General features: G+C 46.9%; 1 protein-coding gene across 3 annotated transcripts in view; it reads right to left on the reverse strand.

The window, feature by feature from the left end:
- Positions 1-11785: 11785 nt before the first annotated feature.
- SLC6A20 (solute carrier family 6 member 20) overlaps positions 11786-22034 on the reverse strand; it is a 37102-nt gene continuing 26853 nt past the window's right edge. For all 3 annotated transcript variants that reach the window (XM_058549527.1, XM_058549547.1, XM_058549537.1), the window contains 4 exons: positions 18825-19029; positions 16830-16989; positions 13818-13983; positions 11786-11935 (listed from right to left, as the gene is read on the reverse strand). In XM_058549527.1, coding sequence (XP_058405510.1) covers positions 11786-11935; positions 13818-13983; positions 16830-16989; positions 18825-19029 — 681 coding nt within the window. The remainder of the gene's footprint in view (positions 11936-13817; positions 13984-16829; positions 16990-18824; positions 19030-22034) is intronic.

Consider the following 22034-nt stretch of genomic DNA (forward strand, 5'->3'; position numbering starts at 1 on the left):
TGGAAGGAATCTATTCGTTGTCCATTTAATCGGTGGTTGCAGAAAAAGTAATATATTTAAAAAATCTAGCTTCTTTCCTTATTTAAACAGTAAAATTATTTTTCTAGCTCAGTTTCTTTATTGTCATGGTAGAAACACTTGCTGTCTTTCAAGCATACATTTCCACACATCTTTGGACTTTTCTTAAAAGTTTAATAAGCTAACTCTACTCTGTTGATCAAATGCAAGTCTTTTATAGACATCAAGAAGTTGGATGTAAGTCTGTGATTTCACAGTTGGGAAGAGGAGAGTGGGAGGCGGTGTTCTTCTGAGGTTTCGGTTGGGCTGCCTTATGAGTTCAGTCAGCTAGAACTGCTGCAGTGGGACCAGCAGTTTAAGTGTGATGGAAAAGTTTAGATATACTTTATCTTTTTTAAAAGGTATAAATGAAATCAAAGAATGTAAAGCCTATCTCTAATGCTAACGGTCCAAAGCCTCCTCTGTTTTAGGGATTGCCCCAGTGTGGAAAACACCCTTGGTTGGTCAGCTCCTTCCTCCTGGACGTTTTGGTGTCTTTGGGGTCATTCATGGAGCGTGCAGGCCTGGAGAGGGTCCTGTGCTAGATTTGGTGCTGCACTTGGAGGCAGCAGCTGCTTTTCCACACGTGGTGCTGTTGATGCTCTTCACTTGGTAAAGGTTTTTGTTAGCTATCAATAAGTGTGTTTAAAATTTAGTGCTTCCAGGTAGTAGTTATAGTTCTCCAAATCAAGGACCAACTTAAACTTTAATTTATGTGCAAAAACAAACCTGAGAGATATGCTTTAGAAGCTGTGCATAGTTCTAATTATAAGTCGGACTGTATATTCAAATTGTAATTATGAGGTTTAAATAGTAGAGAAGTATGTAAGGTAGTATAATTGCCACTATTTTAAAAGAGTTCAATTAAATACTGCTACAATATTGGTGTTGTGCTTGAAAATATGTACAGTTTTTTTCAATAGTAATACCTTATGTTGTCCTTAAATATCTCTAAAAGCGCCTTTATTTTAACATTACCTTTTTTTCAACATTATCTTTTATAAACATTAATAAGAGTTGTTGTTTTTAGAAACTCTAAAGGAAATAATAGCTGGAAAACCCTCTGTAGCTTGAAATCAGCCATTAAAACTCACAATAGGGTAAGTAATTAGAACTACCTGTTCTTAACATGTAAATAAGCATAATTTGTTCCAGAGATGAAATATTGAAACTTAGTTCATGTCTGCTGAATTATATTACTCATGCTACTGGGCATTTCACATTAAGAACTTATTTCAACGACTACAACAAAGACCAAATCTGAACTGCGGATGTGCTGTTTTGCAGTGAATGGACTGTGTTGGTGTGTTAGATCTTAAAGTATCAATATTTCAGAACCCTGCAATGATTTTATTTCTAAATTCATGTACTTTACATTCATAAGTGAAAATAAAATGTCATATTCTTTTCTAAAACTATTGGTATAATTCCTGTACTTTGTCTTGAAAGGGGTGTTCTTTTTTAGAGTTTTAAAAATCATGAAAAGCAATGCATGGTCATTACAAAAAAATTAGGCAATACAAGTAAGCAAGAATATTAATAGCTTCTGAAATCCTCCTTTCCAGTTACGATCACTTAAGAAATTTTGTTTATCCTTATAATTATTTATTTTGTGTGTGTGAGGAGATCAGCCCTGTGCTAACATCTGCCAATCCTCCTCTTTTTTTTGCTGAGGAAGACTGGCCCTGGGCTAACATCCGTGCCCATCTTCCTCCACTTTATATGGGACGCCACCACAGCATGGCCTGCCAAGCAGTACATTGGTGCGCGCCTGGGATCCGAACCGGCGAACCCCGGGCCGCCGCAGCAGAGCACGCGCACTTAACTGCTTGAGCCACCGGGCCAGCTCCCTTATCATTATTTTTTAGTTATAGATAAAACCAGGGAAATATTCAGTAAAGTGTGATGTCTATAAAAAGATGTCCCCTGTCCGCCCACCTCCACACTGTAATTTGTTTTTCAGAATGACATAGGTCTTAACTGAGAAGTGGGGCAGTATTGCTTATTAGAAAATGTTCTCCCAGGGCCGGCCCGGTGGCGTAGCGGTTAAGTGCACGCGCTCCACTGTGGCGGCCGGGGTTTGTCGGTTCAGATCCTGGGCGTGCACCGACGCACCACTTGTCACGCCACGCTGTGGCGGCGTCCCATATAAAGTAGAGGAAGATCGGGGCTGGCCGGTGGCATAGCGGTTAAGTGCACGGCATAGCGGTTAAGTGCATGTGCTCCGCTGCAGCAGCCTGGGGTTAGGAACCCCGGGTGCACACCGACGCACTGCTTGTCATGCCATGCTGTGGCAGCGTCCCATATAAAGTAGAGGAAGATGGGCGCGGATGTTAGCCCAGGGCCGGTCTTCCTCAGCAAAAAGAGGAGGATTGGCAGATGTTAGCACAGGGCTGATCTTCCTCACAAAAAATAAATAAATAAAAAATAAAGTAGAGGAAGATGGGCACGCATGTTAGCCCAGGGCCAGTCTTCCTCACAAAAATAAAAAAAAAATAAAATGTTCTACCAGACCACAGGGCGGTGTCACTGGGCCTGAGGGAAGTGCTGATGTAAATGCCTTGGCAGCTAGGGGAAGAATAGGTAGTTCTAGGCATGTCACACATGTGGGAAGTGAGATGGAATTCCTTGGAAATGGCATCTGGGATATATACTCCCCTTCATGAGCCATGCAAAACTGCCTTGGACTGCATCGTGCTCGTCCCTGCTATTGGTTCTCTGCACATAACCACACACAGCACATACTGGCCGAGATGAGCTGGCCCAGAGTCTTCCTGTGAAGGACTTTTCAGTAATTCTCTGCCACCACTCCCTCCACATGACCTTCTGTCCTTCCCTCTGGTACACTAATAAGTGTTCTGTGCCTGGTGATCTCTAACTCCTTCTCTCCATGGGGGAGAAAAAAAGATAAACTATGCTTCTGATGCCCTGATTGTACTTTACTATGAATGAGATTTAGTCAGTATATTACCTAAGTCACCTATTTATGCTCTGAGTCTTTTATTTGTAGCTACAAAATGAAAAACTTTGTCCCATTCAGGATTCAGTGCCCAAGAGTGGGAGTTGGGGAGAGGGTTAGTGGTGGGGATGATCCCCAAAGTCATTTGATGCAGATTCATCAGTCCTGAGGGGGTAAGACTTACTTTTTCTGTTAGGATCAGAGTTGGCTGAACGTGACAAACCCAAAGCCCAAATAAGAGGGAAAGGAGAAATGAAGGGGTATATGTGGTGGGGAGGGGTGTCATTGGAGGAAGTGGCTTAAACAAATAAGGGTTTTTGGGTTTTTCCTCCAGCTTGCCTCAGATTCCTGATGTCAGGAGAAATGATCCTAATACAAATAAATTATGATAAATCTTAAAAATATTATTGTCCTTGCCACATGGGCCTCTCCAGCATGGCAGCTTGGTTTATCAAAGCCAGCAAGATGGGAGTCATATGCTTTTATAACCTAATCTCAGAAATGTCATCTCGTCACTTCTGCCGTATTCTGTGCATTAGAAATGAGTCACTAGATTCAGCTCATTCAAGGGGAGGTGGGGATTACACTGGGGGCATGAATACCAAGACATGGGGATCTCTGGGGGCCATCTTAGAAGTCTGCTACACAACCAGTAAGAGAAAAATCCGAAGGCGTGATTCAGAGCTAGTGCTGGAGGGAATCGGGCCTTCTGCAGGAGGTGGGGTTATGCTAGGACCCAGGTGTTCTGGCCATCTAATGCGTAGCAAATCAGCCCCAAAAGTGCCTAGAACAATGATAACATTTGTTTCGCCCACAAAAATCTGCAATTTGGGCAGGGCCTAATAGGTATCACTCATCTCTGCTCCACTTAACATCAGTTGTGTGGCTAAAGGCCGGGGGCTAGAATCATCAGAAACCTGCTCGCTCACGTGTGAAGGGAGAGGGAAGAAGAGGAAGCAGGAGCAGGAGTGGTGGAAGAGAAGACAGACAGCAAATATGCAACAAACTCCCTGTCCAGGGCAGCTCCGAATCCCCCGAGCCATGCAGCTTTATCCATCACCAACTCAGGCTACCTGCCCTCTCTGGAAGAAGTGTGCTGGGAAGGGTGCCTCGCTGTAGGAGCTCAGTACCGCTCTACCTGAAGCCTCGCTGCTTGCTCTTAGGCTTTGGGGCCCTGTAACTGTTGGGGAGAACAGAACCTGCACCTTGGAAGCCACGTTCTCCTTCCCAGTGCCATCCCTGCATCTTCCCAGAGGAATTACCACTAGTTTCACTTTTTTTTTTTCTTCACATTTCTGTGAAGGAAAAAATTTCCTTCCATCCATTCTGTTAACTGTTGTTTACATTGAATGAATGTATTAAAATGTATGTATGCATTTAGATTTATTGATGACTGCATTGCAATTCACTTCTTGTCTGGTCTAACACTAAGGGACGTTTGGGTTGTTTTCCATTGTTAACTCCTGCACTCAGTGCTGCTGCGAGGATTCTCCACTTCTTCCGGCTCCCATGGGGAAGTTTCTCCCTCGTGTGTGCCAAGTGGTAGATAATTATGAGCCTGCAATATACAAGATAACATGAAATTGTTTTCTAAATTGTTGTGCCATTTACATTTCTAGCAGTTCCACATTATCACCAATGCTTGGCATTGTCAGACTTCCTAAATTTTTAATCTGGTAGGTATAAATGGTGTCTCATTCTGGCATTTTTCTGATCACTAATGAGATTGAGCATCTTTTCATAATTTTTTTGTTGGTCATCTGTGTTTCCTGTTCTGTGCCTGTTGAGGTCTTTTGCATGTTTCTATTAGACTGTCTTTATTGATTTGTTGAAATTCTTTATATTCTGGAGACTAATTCCTGTTGGTTATATGTCTACAAGTATCTTCTCCCAGTTTTTGGCTTGTCTTTTCACTTTCTTGTCGTGACTTTTGATAAAAGAAGTGTATAATTTCAAAGGTGTTGAATTTACTAATATTTTCCTAGCACCATTTGTGCCTCAACTCCAAGAGACACATTTTTACGTACTTTTGCTTTTTCACTTTTAGGTCTTTTTTCCATCCAGGATTTCCATCCAGGATTGACTTTGGAATAAGGAAAAGGTCTGTATCAATCAAGAAAGGTCAGATTATGCTGTGGTAACAAATGCTCCCCAAATCTAAACAGCTTTTAAAAAACAAAGAAAAGAAGGCTTATTTCTCACTCATTCTGTGATTCTCTATATCCTTGAAGGGTTGACTGCAGCTCTGCTACATGACATGCTACATGACGTCTGCCTTCTGGGACCCTGGAACATTGCCAGGTGTCCTGGCAGAAAGAAAAGGGAGACATTTCTGTTTGCAAGTGACGGTCTCTTCTGTTCACGTTTCATTGGTCAAAGCAAGTTGTGTGGCCAAACTTGCAGTAATTGAGGCAGTGTCGTACACTGGGGGGCAGTGTATGACATCATCTCACAGAGTCCACTTTTCTTTTTTCTCACATGGTTAATGGGTTGCTGAGAACCTTGCTGAAGCCCTCCCTTCTGACCTGTGGTGCCACCACTGTCACACATCAAGTTCCCCTCCCCTGGTGGGTGTTTCGGGCTTTCTCTTCTGTCCCATTGGCTTGGGTGTCTTCACTGCTGAGAACTGTTCCTCACGCAGCCACGTCTTGCAGGATGGCCCTGGCTCTGCTGTGATCTCCTCACTCTGTTAGGCGAAGCATTTTCTGAGTGTGTTTTGGGGTAAAATGAGTTCTCCTGTATGTTCATAGTTGTCTTTTGACAAGGCTCTGTGGTGAGAACTGTTTGGAAACATTGCCTTAAACAAAGTCAAAGAGTTGTCTAAACTGTAGGAGGCGTCAGAGGTTTGACTTTCCTAGAGGGGGTATACGTAATGCGGCAGCACCCAAACTTTTTGATCTATGGAATTTTTTATTGCTAGAGCATCTCACAGGACCAGTCTCCTATGGAATTTACTTGGGATAAGACTAGCATGGGAATGAGCACTCCAGCATCGGAACTGGAAAACGTGGGCTGTAATCTATTTGAACCTCAGTTGAGTTGAACCTGACGGTCTCTTAACTATAAATTCTTTGATTGTCATCCTGTGGAAATTCCCTGAGATCCATGCACACACTTGCTGAGAAATCCAGGGGGATCTGTAGGGGGGAGCTCTTCCTTGATGTCCACTCTCATCCTCTGTGCTGGATGTTGTGCAGAGGCTCCATGAATGGGATTTCACTGAGGGGGAGTGGTGCAATTATTAAGGAGTTGTGACATGTTTAATTATTACAGTGAATGCCCTGGTCCCAGGAGAACTAGTTAGATGGACTGTTTGTTCTTAGCACTGCCCTTGATAGATTATTCTGAGCATGAAATTTTGTTTGTTTGTTTGTTTTAGCCAAAGTCCAGCTGTTCATCTTCTTTCACCATTTTCAGTGATGTGTGCCTCTTGCCTGTTTATTATTCTAGCTGTACAAAGCTAAAGAATCATCCGTTAAAATATCATGTGACATTTTATGTCCTAAATTAAGCTCCTATTAGAGTTGGGCTTAAACATAGATTCTGAGGTTAGGAAAAGTAGAAAGTACAGGTTGTAGGACATGTTGAAGAGAATTTAAGATGTTCTCTCCTCTGAGCTTCTGGGAGCACACATTCTCCTGGGTTTTGTCCAACTTTATTCTCAGCTTCATTCCCTGTTGCTCTCTCTTCTCTGCTTTATCCCTGTTCTGGTTATCTATTTCTGGAAAGTAATCTCACCATGTTGTGAGTCAGGAACTAGGGCATGACTCAGCACGGTGATTCTTCTGTTCCAAGTGACACTGACGGAAGTCACTCAGTGGTATTCAGTTGACAGACGGGCTGGTCTGTCTGGTTCACGCTGGTCTGGTACCTTACAAGGATGGCTGGAAGGTGAGCTCATCTGGTCCTGTGAGCTGGAGCACCTCCACGTGGCTTTGCAGCATGGAAGCCTCAATTGGACTTCATACGTGGCAGCTCAGGGCTGCCAGAGCGAGTGTTCCAGCAAACCAGGTGGCCTTTTATGAGCTAGTCTCGGATGTCAAATGGTGTTTCTTCTGCCATGTTCTATTGGTTGAAGCAGTTACAAGCCCACTCAGGTTCAGGAGGAGAGGACACAGACCCCATCCTCAATGGGATAGATGGAGAAGAATTTGTGGCCCTGTCTGAACACATGTTGAAATTTTTGTAGGCCTTGATCCTGAGCCCTCTTCTCCATGTGCACGCTTACCCAGGGCAATGGCATTTAGACTTGTGGCTTTAAATAACATCGCTATGCTGGTGACTCCCAAATATATATCTCTAGCCCAGACCATTCTCCAAGTTCCAGATTCGTATGTTCAACCAACTACTGGATATTCCCACCTGATTCATAGACACCTCAAACTTAATATGGTCAAACAGCTCTTGATTTATGCTCTGCAGACTAGTTCCATCCCCAGTTTTCCCCATCTCAGAAAATACCACAGCATCCACTCAGTAAGTCAAGCATTTCATCCCTCTGCTTCCTTCAGCTATGCATTCAGTGCGTAAGCAAGTCTTGGCAACTCTCTCACTCCAACTATAACTCAAAGCCGCCTATTTCTCTCCATCTATCTCCAAGTCCATGCTGCCATCATCTCTCCCTCGGACTTACTAAAATAGCTGTTAGAGTGATTTTCCAACTTCACCATCTACACCCCTCTCCAATCCATTCTCCATAGCTACCAGTGATCTTTCAAGTGTAAATCAGATCACACAGGGCTCCACATTAAACCCTCAGTAGGGTTCTGTTGCTCTTTGAAGAAAATCTAAGCTCCTTGCCGTGGCCTACAAGGCTTTAGGTGACCTGGCCCCTACCCGCTCCTCCAAGCTCACGTCTGATCACTGTCCTCTCCATTCCAACCACAGGCCTCTTTCTGCTCTTATCTTACCTTAGGGCCTTTGCACTTTCTGTTGCCTCTGCCTGGACAGACCTTCCAGCAATTCCAATAACTAGTTCATTCTTCTCCTTCAAAATTCAGTCCACAAAATTCAGACCACCTGTTTGAAATACTGTCCAGCTCACACCATCTCTTGGCCCATTTGTTTCCTTCTTAGGAAAAATCACAGTCTGTAATCATCTCGTTTGTTATCTATCGTTGTCTCTCTTCCCTTCCAGAATGTAAGTGCCATGAAGGCTAGGGACCACGTGTGTTCTGTTCATCACTGTCCCCATTGCCTACCTAGGGACTGATATGTAAAATACCAGTTGGAGATCTCAATAAAGGCTGGGCTGGGCCAGCCCCATGGCTTAGCGGTTAAGTGCGCACGCTCTGCTACTGGCGGCCCGGGTTCGGATCCCGGGCGCGCACCAACGCACTGCTTCTCTGGCCATGCTGAGGCCGCGTCCCACATACAGCAACTAGAAGGATGTGCAACTGTGACATACAACTATCTACTGGGGCTTTGGGGAAAAAAAAAAGGAGGAGGATTGGCAATAGATGTTAGCTCAGAGCCGGTCTTCCTCAGCAAAAAGAGGAGGATTGGCATGGATGTTAGCTCAGGGCTGATCTTCCTCACACACAAAAATAAATAAATAAGTAAATAAAAGAAATGCCCCACCAAAAAAAAAAAAAAAAACACTGGGCTTATGCAGGTGGGCAATACCAGAGAGAGAAGTGATTCACATGTAAGAGACCAGTCAAGAAATTCTGGTTAAGAATTTCCCATTTGTAGGGGTCAGCCCGGTGGCACAGCAGTTAAGGTCACACGTTCCGGGGTTCGCCGGTTTGGATCCTGGGCACGGACCTACTCATGGCTCATCAAGCCACGCTGGGGCGGCGTCCCACATAGAAGAACTAGAGGGACCTACAACTAAGATATACAACTATGTACTGGGGGATTTGGGGAGAAAAAAAAGAAAAAAAAGTCAAAATATATAAAGAATTTTCTATTTGTAGATGTACTTTGTGCCTTGCACAGGGATGTTTAAATCTGCTTCTTTTCTTCCTGTGACTGATGTCAAGTAGAAAATGATGGGTGAGTTAGTTAATACAAAACGCTCATACAAAAGTCTAATACAATTGTTTACACACTCTTACCCCCTCAGGACAATTCTAAGGTCACACTGAAACCTGCTGTGGTTTCTCATGGCCTCAGCCAGAAAGAGGTCCTGAGATAGACAGAGCACCAGAACACCTCTCAAAAGGTTGGAAAGATTCTGCAGCCATCAAAAGAGCTCATATTCTGTTTTAAATCCAGAAAGTTAGAAAGTTTTTTCTAATTTTTCTTGTGGAATGTAACCCATCCTCTCATGTGATGGTCTTCATACACTGTACTGGTGTGGTTTCACGGTTACATGAGGAGGTGAACATGGAAAAGCTGACAGAATAAAAAAGACTGAATGGATTCTCCCCTGTTCTTTATTTTTCATTTTTTCAAAATTAGCTTGTGTGTTTACATAAGGAGGGGAAATCTTGTGTTAAGAGAGAGATCTTAAAACTGCAGCCAGTAAAAGACAAAAAAACCTATACATATACTGTTCAGGGCTTTTTTTCTGACGACAATTGCTAAAAAACCAAATATTTCTCTGCCTGGTGTCTTAGAGCTAGGTCAAAGGTTGTTATGTTTCCAGTATAAATAGAAAGCTTTCTGGAGTGGGTGATCTGGCCGTAATGTCATGGTTACTGTTAAGAGTGCAGGGACGGAACATCCGTTTTTCTCTCCAGCTTATTGGAGGAGGGGTGGACAAATGTCAAGATGACCACTTTTGTGCAGGACCTAGAAAATAGTCAACACTTACTACTTATTAGCACTTATTACTGATTCAAGAGGATTATTGAGATATGTTCTGCTCTTCATGAAGTTCACATAAACCAGAATAAAACTGAACCAAAACTTGAGACATTTTCATCTGGAACACATTTTTCTATAATAGTGGGACTTCATCTATCTGACTTTATTCTGTAGAAGTGACTTTTCCATATAACTGAAAATGCTCAAAAATGCTTTTGAAGGTCATTTTTGATGCAAATATTCCTACATGTATGACACATTTTCCTTCTTTCTGAAGTGGGGCACTGCTTCTCAGAGTTGGCTGGTTCCAGGGTGTGGCCTGGGCACCAGGAGTTTTAAATGCTCCCAGGTGGTTCGAGTGGTGGCGAGGTGGAGGACCACTGACACACAGTGACTGTGAATAGAGTCACGATCTAGAACAGGATTTGTCTATGCTCCTGAGGATACGTGGCGTTCGAGGCCAAAACAGCCTGATGATGACCGACCCCAGGAGGGGTGGCCCGTATTGTAAGACAGTGACCGTGACCATGACCCCGCTGGGGTGGGGACTGGTCTGTGAGGATTCAGGACCAGGCTCTGTGCTGTGTATTTGCCATTGAGTGTGCCTGCTCTTCAAGCCTTGCTATCTGAGGTTTTTCAACATTAAAGGACCCTCTGATGAGAAATCAGAGGACTGTTTGTGGTAAATAAATGCTGGTTCATGTATTTTAAAGGCAAGTCATCTTTTTATAACTGGCCATCGGGTGAAGCTGGAAGTATTGATAAGATGGCAGCTCAAGACAGTAGAAGACCATTCTGATGCCTATTTTTGTTATAGGGAAGTTTATAGCATGAGAAAGAAGTAAAAAAATAAATCGACATCTCCAGCTGATGTCCCAAGTGAGTATTAGTGTCTTCAAAGATGTTTGTGCAAATCTACCCAAAGAAACTCTCCTGAGTTCCATGACCTCAGTGAAGCACAGACTGTTAGAGCAGGAAGGACCTTCTCACTTTCAGGATACCTTTTACGTACTTATTGCAGTAAAAAAAGACACAAGACATTCACATGGTGGACTAATGCTGTATCATAAAAATGGTGTGTCTTCAGTTACAAGATGCTCTAAGTTATATATACATTTTAGAAAACTTATGTACAGGTAAATAATTTAAAAGTGATTGTAAGTAATGTTCGTGGTCTTTCCTATAAAGAGTTGGCCATTGTGTCCAAATATAACACAAATCTACGGGAAAGTTAGATGCATTTCATCATCATAGTGGCTCTGGCACATTTTCCAGGGCGCTAAGACACTGGGGGTGGGGGCTGGGTGCATCCACTCCTCACGTAACCACATGACCACACCGAAGGTGGTTTGGGGTTGCAAACTATAGTTGTGGCAATTTTTGTAGAGAGGACTGGTCCTGGACCCACTGTGAGAGACCTCAGATTAGAGAACAGTGACCTCCTTTGTAGGCCCCAGACAAAGGCCCTCTTTCTTTATGGCCAGTCAGTCCTCTTAATGAAGGAGAACACAGCAATTGCGTATTCACTATGACTCAAAAAAGAGAACTAATTTTGCACATTCAGATATGTCAGGCACTTAAAAAACTCCTTTTCAAACTGATCTAAATGATTGCCCTCTAATATTTTGGGATCTCTTCAGGAAAAAAAAAGCTTAAATTTTATTCCATAAAAATTATAGTCAAATTTCAGTGCACAGAGTGCCCTAATTCTGAGACTTGCCTAGAATCAAGAAAGCAAACGTCTTCAAGACTGGCCTTGAAAAGCCTGCCTGTTTGGTGACAAGCAGGCCGCATGATACGACCTCCGAAGGAGGCAGAGGGGAGAAGGGGCCGCTTCAGGGGTGGGGTGTGGGATCTCCGGAGGGTGTCTTCTTCCTCCACACCTTCCTGATTCTTCTTTATAGACTCAGGAGGAGGATGGGCCGAGTACTTCTGGATGAAATATTTTAAAAAGCAGCCGAGGAGGCTCTAGCTGTAAATCCGAGCTGTAGAACAGTGAGCTGCTGACAGCTGTTCTCAGGCCACGGGGGCTGTCTCTCCCCTCCTGAGGCAGCGCATGATGAAAGTCCCCAGGGCCATCAAGGGGATCCACATGATGGAGGAGGCCACGAGTAGCCCAATGACGGCCCGTGCATGCGTGGGGTAATTCTTGGACACAAGCTGGCCCTGAAAGGAGAAGCTGAGTGTCAGCAGAGAACCTCCCCAAGCAGAACCTTCTGAGAGCACAGCGCCCTCCAGGCCCCAGGCCCCTGGCTTGGCAGAGACGCTGTGTGCGGTGGGAAGACAGCATATGGGGCTGGGCATCCTTACACCGGGGGCCGCCTGGCTCTGCAGTTCACTGGTCTATGCTGGGTAGACTAATGCCCCCTTGTCTTCTTTCTCGTCCATAAACGTCAACCAGTGTGCGTAGAGCTACTATTCGGAGGTCCCCATAAAGAGTAACGACAAGAATAATCCAGAGCCTTATGTGTGAGGCACCATTCAGGGCACCTAAATGCAGGGGCTAACCTTAGCCCACACTATCCAACAGAACTCTTGGAGGATAGAAATGTGCCATGTTGGTGCTGTCCAATATGGCAGCCACCAGACACAGGTGGCTATTGAGCACTAGAAATGTGGCCATTGAGACTGAAGAACTGAATTTTAAATTTTATGTAACTTGAATGAATTTAAATTTAAATAGCCATCTGTGGCTGTTGGCTACCATATGGAACAGCACAGCTCTAGTCTCAGGAGAAGTCTTGATGGACCTCTGGACTTAGTTGGGAAAACGGATGTTTCCCTAAATGAAAATACATCAAAACTTATGAGAAATGAGGCCAAAACGCCAATAAATGCCACCTTTCCATAAGGGAACCAGGGGACAGCTATGTCCAGGGGAGTAGATGTTTGCTGTCAACCAAATGTGGTTTATAAATCAAAACGCCACTGAAAGTGTGGTGCGGGAACCAGCCCACAAACTTTTTTTTACATGTCTGTTACTCTTTTTGTTCTGTACTGACAAGTACAGAAACTGGGAGGAAGCATTTAAAAAACCGTTTTAGCAATTTGACAGCGTACTCTTGTGTCTGTTGAATGTAATAAATAATTGGTGCTTGTATTTTGTATATCTTTTTGCATTCAATTTTTCAAGTAACTCGTTGTTGCATTTTACTAAAGCATCAGTCTCTATGGATTAGAGAAAACACCCAGGTCCTCCACAGTTTGAGATGCCCCACTCGACACCACTGCTGGAACTGGATGGGGGGCGCCTCTTCTGCCTCCACAGGTCACGTGCTTGCGTGGAGTGGTGTGAGCTGGTGCTCTGGGTCCTTCACACCCCTCTCTCTCTACACACACACACACACCACACACTATATGCTAAAGGACAGTGTTTTCTACCCACAGGAAAAGAAGTCCAAATTGGCCAGTAATATTACTGTCCTCAAAAAGTAGATTTTCTCTACAACAGTGTGTCTGTGTCTGGACAGCCAGAGTTGACCCTCAGGCTGAATGCACCGATGCGGCTGTCCTGGTTGTTAACACACTGACACACTGCCCTTCTGGTTGGTGAACAGCCGCAGCCCAGCGCCGTGAGTGAGCCCCTTCCGTCTCAGCCTCACCCAGAGCCAGACCCTCCCAAGATCCAGCAACTCAAGTGTTAACCCAAGTCCCCTGCTCCACTCAGGCTCCTGGAGGGTCCCAGCCAGGGGTCAGGGGTCTGGGCTGGGGCCAGGGCCATGCCCTCCAGGCTTGCTTGTCCTTTCCTAAAGAGGCCTAAGTGGAAGGAGGTCAGGGGCCTGCTGGCTGAGGAGAAGTGCACTGCCTGTGAGGTGGGAACCAGTGCCTTAGCGCTGTAGGAAACCTGACTCTCTTTCCTGCAGCACATGTGGAAAGACTCCAAGCCCAGCCCTGCTGTCTTGGGTTGAGTGTTTTCAAAAACCTGGGTGATGTTTCCATCTTGTGACACACAACCTGCCCACTCCATGGAGACAGTTTGTTCCTTGGTTTCAGAAAACTAAAGGCTTGTGCTCTCGAGTGAGCTAGGGGGCCCCGAGACAGCAGGTACCTGGGAGGCGTCCCAGGCTTGGTACTGCAGGGTCCCCGTGAGGATGTAGTCACTCAGGTAGAAGACAAAGAGGCTGATGATGAGCAAGGGGCTCACACCGGCCCACATGGCCTTCCAGTACCAGTTCAGAGTGCGGCCAGTCATAGACGCAAGGTCACTTTCAAATCTATTTGGAAAGCAGGGAGAGAAAGTCTGGATTATCCATGTTGTCAGGGTGAGGGGGTCTAGCTTGCACATCCTTCTTTGCTTAGAAAGGTTCTGTTCTGGGCACCACTGATGTTTGAACATGACCACTGGGCCCTCCCTGATTCCTTCTGGGGAGAGAGGTGTTGGGCATGGGGAGGGGAGAAGGGCTGGGGCTGCCACAGAGCGGGGACAAAGCAACCACCCCACAGATAAGTGGACCCCAGAAGACGTCTTCCTCGTGCTGGCCTTCAGATGAAGGCTGCTAGTGTAGACCAGAGGGCAGCTCCCATGGGCGGCGGCAACAGAAAGCGTGGCGGGACATCTGTCAGCCAGTCAACACCGGGGGACGCCAAGGGCAACTCTGCCCCACCCCTCCCACCCTGCTGTCTATCAGTGACTCTACTGCCCATTAGAAACGCCCCCAGGGGGGAATCTCTTTTGTCCCCTGAAACCAGAGCAGGTTTTCTGGGGCAGAGGGAGAGCCAGACCTGGGACTGGAGGTGCCTTGGCCATGGCCCGTGGGAGCTGGCATGGAGAGAAGCCAGAGCAGAGCTTCCCAAATGGAGCTGCTGCCCGCAGACCACCATTGTGATCTCCATCAAGTCTGCAAACTGTCTCTTTTTTCTTTTCTTTAAATTGACTCTTTTACCTAAATCTAGCCATAGCACAACAGCATCCATTTTACCATGGATTTGATAAGCCAACCACATATTTTTCTAACACACACACAAATAAGTCTGGAAAGTATCTTCAGCACTTGGGGAAATGCTGACCCAGCTACCTCCCCATTTTACAGGGGAAGGGACCGAGGCCTGGGCCTGTGATGTGACTTGCCTGAGGGTACCCAGCTAGTGGCAGACCCAGGCCCAGAACCCGGATTGGTGTCCTACCTCCAGTCCACAGACTTCAAAACTGCTCCCCACGGCAGGAGAGGCAGCCATGGAGGAGGGGCAGAGATGGGGCAGGGTGGGACCCTCACCAGCTGCAACCACAGCCACCTGCCTCACTTGGACCTGTGGTATGTCCTGAGTTCCCACGTAAGACTGTAGAGACCACTACCTGCCCCCATGCTGCCACTGACCTAGCCAGTCCCTAGGCTCTAGGCCACGAAGACTCATGTGCATAACATGAACACCTGGGATTTTCAGGACTACACATGGCAGAAAGTGCTGGGGTTCTCCTGTCTCTTCACATCCCCTGCATATCCCTTTCCTGGATACAGGAGGGTGGGAAGAGCTGGCTGCAGGAAAAAAAGGCAGCATGGCATTGTCACTAGGTGGTCACTAGATGGCGCTGTCCCCTGAGCAAGCAGAGGGACTCCCTTCCGGTCATTCTCGGCTCAGTCTGCTCACAAAATCCCCAGAGCACCTTCTGTGTATCCCTCCCTCGCCACCACTTACCACCACCTCGTTTGGGTGGACTTGTGCCCCTTCTCCAGCGCCTCCAGGGGGCCTGAGGTTCTGTTCCTGTCTCCCCAACCTTCTCTCTTTACCCTGAAACACCCACCCTCTCAGGTGACCAATCTCTTTCTCCCTCTAGAGAGGCATTTCCGAGCTGACCCATCTGTCCCAGGTTACCCGAGACTCTCCCGGGTTTAACACTGCAAGTCCCACATCCAAGGAAACCCTTCGGTCCCAGGAAAACAGGGAAAGTCAGTCACTCTAAGACCAATGTCCTCACAATGCTAGTGGCTGTTTTGGGGGAGGGCCGAGGAGGATCAAAGCCATGACCACAAAAATTTTGGAAATACTGCAAATTATAACCCGTCTTTGAGATTCACAGTTGTCTTCAAGGCACTGAGAAGTCCTCCTGGGGAGAAACTCCGGCTTTGTTCAGCTTGCTATGTCCTGAAATTATTTGCCTGTGGAAGGCCCTCAGCACGGCACGGGACCCTAGTGCTTCCAGGGACACAGGGGGAATACCGCTCAAGGAGCCTGGCTCCTAGAGTTTTCCCCCTTCCCCCCAAGTTTGGAGGATCAGAAAGACTGGGGAGGAGAGGGGGGACAACGAATTGGCACAGCCTTCTAATCGGGCTCACATTTGAGCAGTGGTTCCCGTAGTGTAATGTGCCTCAGCCCCCGAACACGTTAAAGTGCAGGATCTGATTCAGCGGGGCTGGGGGCCTAGGACCCTGCATTTCTAACAAGCTCCCCCATGAAGCTGGTGCTGCTACTCTGGGGCCACCCTCAGAGCAGCAGAGCTCTCTAGACCAGTGGCCCCCAGAGGACTCCCCTGGGAACCTGTTAGCAATGTGAATTCTTGCCCCCCATCCCACCCCAGACCTCCTTGGTGGTGCGGCCCGGTGGTCAGTGTGTGAAGCAGCCCCCAAGTGGTTCTGCTGCACAAAAGCTGCTCTAGACCAGCGGTTCTCAGCCCAGCCACACATTTGTCACCCGGGGAGGTTTAAAACGTTCCAGGGCTGCACTGTGCACCAGGATGAGAACCTGACATCCTGAATTTGCCAGATTTTCTAAGGCATGTGAGTTATCAACTGGACTGTGGTCAGCGTGCTTAAAAAACACTGATGTTGGCCCATGATCAGAGTGTCTAGTGCTCGGAGGCACGATTCCCTGCCCCAGTCAGCCGCTGGGGTCCAGCAGGGTCAAGAGGCAAATATCCTACAATAACAAGTAAAAATATAGGAAACGAAGAGAGAAGATACTGGTTGAAGGGAAACTGAGGGTGGAAATGAGGCAGAGAGTTAGCTGGGATCTGGGGGCAAGAAACAATGCCAAGTTAAAGAAAAAGTGAAGTGCACACTGAGAAACCGTGGTTTTTCTTGTGGGCTGTGGCCTTCGTGGTGCAGCTGTCGGGGCGGGGCCTCACCTCCTCAGCCCATACAGGTAACACACGGCGACCGTCTCCACCAGGACGATGAGCAGCAGGGACAGCGTGGCAGCATAGTCGTTGAAGATGTCGAACCAGTAGTTGCCGGCCTCCGTGGTGAACACCATGCCAATGGCGCAGCTGCTGAGGCACACCAGACCTGGGCCACAAGACCGCCTGCTCACCCGCCTGAGCCCCCCCGCCTGTTCACCCAGTCTTCCACGGGGCAGCAGAGCCACGGGCCCCAAGGGGACTCTGGCCAACTGTTTCATCCACGTGGGTAGAAGAGCTGGCACGGATGGCCTCTCTGCATGTGTGTGCCACATGTGTCTGTGTTGGGGGGAAGGTGTCCCAAGAAGTGTCAGCAGGAGTGACTAATGCTAATTCACAGAGCTGTCCTGCAGGGGGCACCAAGCTCAATGGAAAACAGAAAGTGTGGGCATTGCTGTCCCAGGGGGATCTCACCAGGCTGTGGGGCTGGTGATGCTGTTTATCCAACAACTCAGCCCCTGAGCTCATGGGAGCTGAATGGGGGGAGGAGGCTTGAGCTGCGGGCACCCCTCTCAGGACTTGCTAGAGAGGACTCTTGTCTGAGCAGAAGAGGGAGCAGGCAGGGGAGGGGAAAAAACGATGTTTCTCCAGCTCCTGCTGTGCCCCAGGCACTTGCCATGCATTGGATCCTTAAGCCTCTGAGGCAAGTATCAGAAGGCGTCTTTTACAGATGGGGAAGCCAAGGCTCAGAGATGTTGAGTAACTTTCCCAACGTCCCACAGCACGTAAGTGGAAGAGTTGGGATTCAGACACAGGCCCCTCTGCCTCCAGAACCTGGGTTTTTGCCCCAGTCTCCTTTGGCTGCCCCTCTTGGGCACCCCAGAAAGTATTTGACTCTAAGCTCCCACCTGCCCTTTCCACTGCCACACCCTATACCACCTGCCACTGAGCCCCACCGCCATCCCGAGGGGGACACACGAGGAGAATTAGTTACGTGCTGGCTGGGAGCTAAAGGCCCACATAATGCTGGCTATCAAGAGCAGGTGCAAGGTGGGATGCTAAGAGCTAGGGGGCTCTAACAGAGGGTGGGCAGCTCCAACCGGGAGGTCAGGGCTTCAAGGAGCTGGCATAAGAGCTGGGTTTGATTCAGGCTGGGAGGAGGGACGTCCTGGATGTGGTGGAATGGCGTCATCAAAGGGGGGTGGGTGGCCATATGGTCCTCCGGACACCGCCACGTTGGAGTGGCACACATGGGTGGCGGAGTGAAACAGAAGAGGTATGATCGGAAAAACAGGTTCCTTCCCTAACAACCCGAATGTCCACTGCCAGCAGAACGGGTAGATGAGCTGCAGCGTGTGGTCCTACGATGGATTCTCACACAGGTGAGGAAGCACAGACAGTTGCTACTTGCAACAATGTGGGTGGATCTCACAGACAGAGTTTGAGTGAAGACAACAGACACAAAGACTACAGACTGTGTGCTTTCATTTATGTGAAGTTCAAGAACAGGAAAAACAAACCTACAGTGGTGGCAGTCAGAATGTGGTGACTTCTGGGGGTGGGGTGCGCTGACTGGGAGGGGTGAGAAGGGCTCTCTGTGGAAACGCTCTGTGTCTTGACCAGGCGGTGGTTACTTGGTGGATACGTATGTAAAATTCATTGAGTTTGTGCTTAAGAAATGTGCATGTTATAATTGTTATACTTCAATGAAAACAAAGACAAAAGGTTTCTCTCCTAGCCTGGCGAGCTGTGAGTGCCAGGCTGGGGAGTCTGGCCTCTACCCAAGGGGTGGGTGGCCACTTCACTTCCCCATGATGTGGAAAACCAGATGCATGGGGTGCACCACACGTACCAGGTCCCAGATGGCCTGGGACAAGGAGAAAGCCACGGCAGGACCGCCATGAGGGGCCACAGCCCCAGGGGGCCACCTCGACAAGCACACGGCCTCTGAGGCAGCTCATCCGCCTGCTTCCCCCACATCCCAGTGCGGGCTGGCCCACTCACCTGAGATGGCCTCCTTGGGCAGGTGCCTGGAAATGAGCTTGCTGTCGGTGAGAGGGGTGAGGATGGCGGCCGTGTTGCCCAGCATGCTCCCCATGCCCAGCATCAGCAGCATGAAGAAGTAGAGCACTGACCACAGCTGGGACACCTCCATGTTTTTAATGGCCTCACTGTAGACGATGAAAGCCAGGCCAGTGCCCTGGACTGCCTGTCCATGTGAGAGACACCAGTTACACACCCGGGGGACTTGTGACTCCTTAACACACCCAGTGCTAAGCAACTTGGGGGACCTTGGAATTGGCCATGAGAAGCCACCTTCTGAGGTTGGATCTTCCATCCGCAGACCAGCCCTGCAGGCTTAGCTGGGCTGGACAGAAATGTGAGTCGTCAGGAGTTCCTATCTGCAAAGTGTGAAGAGACATTTCTGTCAACTTGGAACACCGAGTTCCCCTCTCCTGCCCCAACTCACACAAATTCTGGATAAAATATAATAAAACAATGCTTGGATAATTTCTGCTTCTAATATTATGACTGCCTAGGTGTTCTGAGGTCTCAGTGGCTGGGAGCTGAGGTGGGATGGTGGAGCCAGAGCCACAGAAGCCAGATGGTAGGGGGCTGGCCTGGCCAGTAGCCACCAGGAGGGTCAGGGTTGCTCAGATCCCTGCGGTGATAACACTGCTTTAGGGATACTGAGCTGTGGAAACAGAGCCTGGAACTCCTGCTTAAAGACAAATCCCCTGAAGGGGTTGAGAGGGGTCATGGTCGGGGGGCCTTCTGGTTACCAGCAGCAAAAGACCAGAAGCCCTCCATTTAGACCCACAGAACCACCAGAATGATCAAGCAGTGAGCTTGCAAACAGAGATTTATAAACCCACAAGAAGACAAGCCAGCACAAGTGAAAAGTCAGCAAGAATAAGAAATAAGATTTAGAACACCCTTCCCCAGGAGTGGCAGATGTTGGACTGTCGGATTCCGAATATAGGTCAGCTCAATGGTACACCAACAGGGACAGTGGGGTGCGTCAGCCCTGGGTACAGACCATAAGAGGGTGATCACTTGTAGAGAATTTAAAACAAGGACAAAATCTACTAAAGTTGGTCTGCCTTTTCTCATTATCACGAGCCAACAATTCTGAACAGTGTCAGCGATAAAACACTCCTCCCCTTGAGGGCACACTGCTCTCACCCTCCTGTCAACGGCCACCATTGGAATAGCCACCCAGGACGTGTTTAAAGAAACAAGAGATAAAATTACAGAGATAAACAGATAACAAGAAACTATTGGAATGAACAGTAAATTTGGGAAAAACATAGTATCTAAAAAATTGTTGAATTAAAAGGCTCAATTGACAGTTAAATACCACTTGCAGCTTAAGAGAGAATTAGTGAACTGGGAGATATATCCCAGGAATGAATCCATTAAAGCGGGGGAAAAAAAAAAAAAAAGATGGGGAAAAAGAAAATACAAATCAAGAGACATGTACGGTAGGATGAGAAGGTCTAAATGAAATTCTAAAAGGAGAAAACAGAGAGAAGGAGAAATAATGAATAAGAGATAGTAGGCACGAATTTTCTAAAACTGATGAGAAACATGGACCCATAGATCCTGGAAGCCCAACCTCATCCAAGCCTAGACGGGATGAATAAAGATATACCCATGCAGAGGCCCAAGACAAAGGGAAGATGAAGAGAGAAGTCAGAGAGAGAGAGAGCTGGGGCACTGGGGGCTTACAAAGAGTGAAGCGATATTTCAACAGCAACAAGGGAAGCCAGGATCACAAGGCAAATATCTTTAAAATGTTGAGAGAAAATAACTGTAAATCTGGAATTTTCTACTCAGGGGAAAACTGTCTTTAAAAAGTGAGGGCTAAACATAGCCATCTACATACAAACAAAACCTGAGAAAAATTATTATCAAGAAACCTGCTGTAAATGATGCATTTTAAGGGAGGGGAAAAAAACCCAGAAGACAGCTGGGATGCAAGAAAGAATGATGAACACAACAAATGACACACGTGCAGGTGAATACAGACACTGTCATATGAAATAACAGCATCCAATCTCCGGGTTTAAAAGACAGAACTGAGCAAAAATGGAATTTACAGCAGGAAGAATGAGACGAGTGTGTTCTAAAGTCCTTGTACTGTTTGGAAGGGAAGTCAAGATATTGTTTAACTTTAGACTTTGTTAAACATGCATAGGAAAATTTCAAGAAGAGAAATAGACTATGCAAATTCCAATCAGTAGAGAGTAAAGTGGAGGGAAAAAATAAAGAACAAACACAATAGGAAAAAAAGTCAAAATAAATCAAGGACCACACAATTCTTTGACATTGAGCCAAGCTCAAAAGTAAGCAAGGAGGGCCAGCCCCTGGTGGCCTAGTGGTTAAGTTCAGGATGCTCCTCTTTGGCGGCCTGGGTTCGGTTCCCGGGTGCGGACCTACACCACTTGTCTGTCAGTGGCCATGTTGTGGTGGCAGCTCACATACAAAAAGAGGAAGATTGGCAGTGGATGTTAGCTCATAGCCAATCTTCCTCAGCGGAAAAAAAAAAAGTAAGCAAGAAAAATTCCCAGGTGCCAAAGACAGAAAGGAAATTTGAAATGAGAGCACTGAACAGGAGCCAAAGCCAAAGGCCTCATGGGTCATCTGAATGGGATCTAGGCCTTGAAGGCTGGGGGCTGGGGATAGGGATCTGAGGCCTGTCAGGGAGGGAGGGTCATGCCACAGGCCAGGTGAGTAGGGGGCCAGGGAAACAGTGTTGCCTCATCCATGAGATGACCTAGAATGGCTCTGCCCATGAAACAAGGTGCCAAAAACCCTCCAAGGAAGCTTGCTGGCAACCAGAGCTACAGTCCTCGCTACTCTCTCTTCTTGAAAAGTGATCTCTAGAGTTACTCTCTAGAAGTATTTACATTAAACATAAGAATTAGACCAATATGCCTACTCTCATTTCCATTTCCATTGTGCTGGAAGTCCTAGAAAATATTGTAAGAAAAAGGAATGAGACACAAGGATTGAAAAGAAAAATGCAAAATTATATCTGCAGGTGATATGAGTTTACATAGAAAACTGAAGCAAATATATAGACAAATATGAGAATTAATGAGAATTTATCAAAGTTGCTAGATCTACGATCAACACACAAAAATCTTTAGTTTTCTTTTGCAACAAAAATAAACACTGATAGGGGCCGGCCCAGTGGCACAAGCGGTT

Source organism: Diceros bicornis, chromosome 2 (genome assembly GCF_020826845.1).
Source record: "Diceros bicornis minor isolate mBicDic1 chromosome 2, mDicBic1.mat.cur, whole genome shotgun sequence".
Taxonomy (NCBI): Eukaryota; Metazoa; Chordata; class Mammalia; order Perissodactyla; family Rhinocerotidae; genus Diceros; species Diceros bicornis.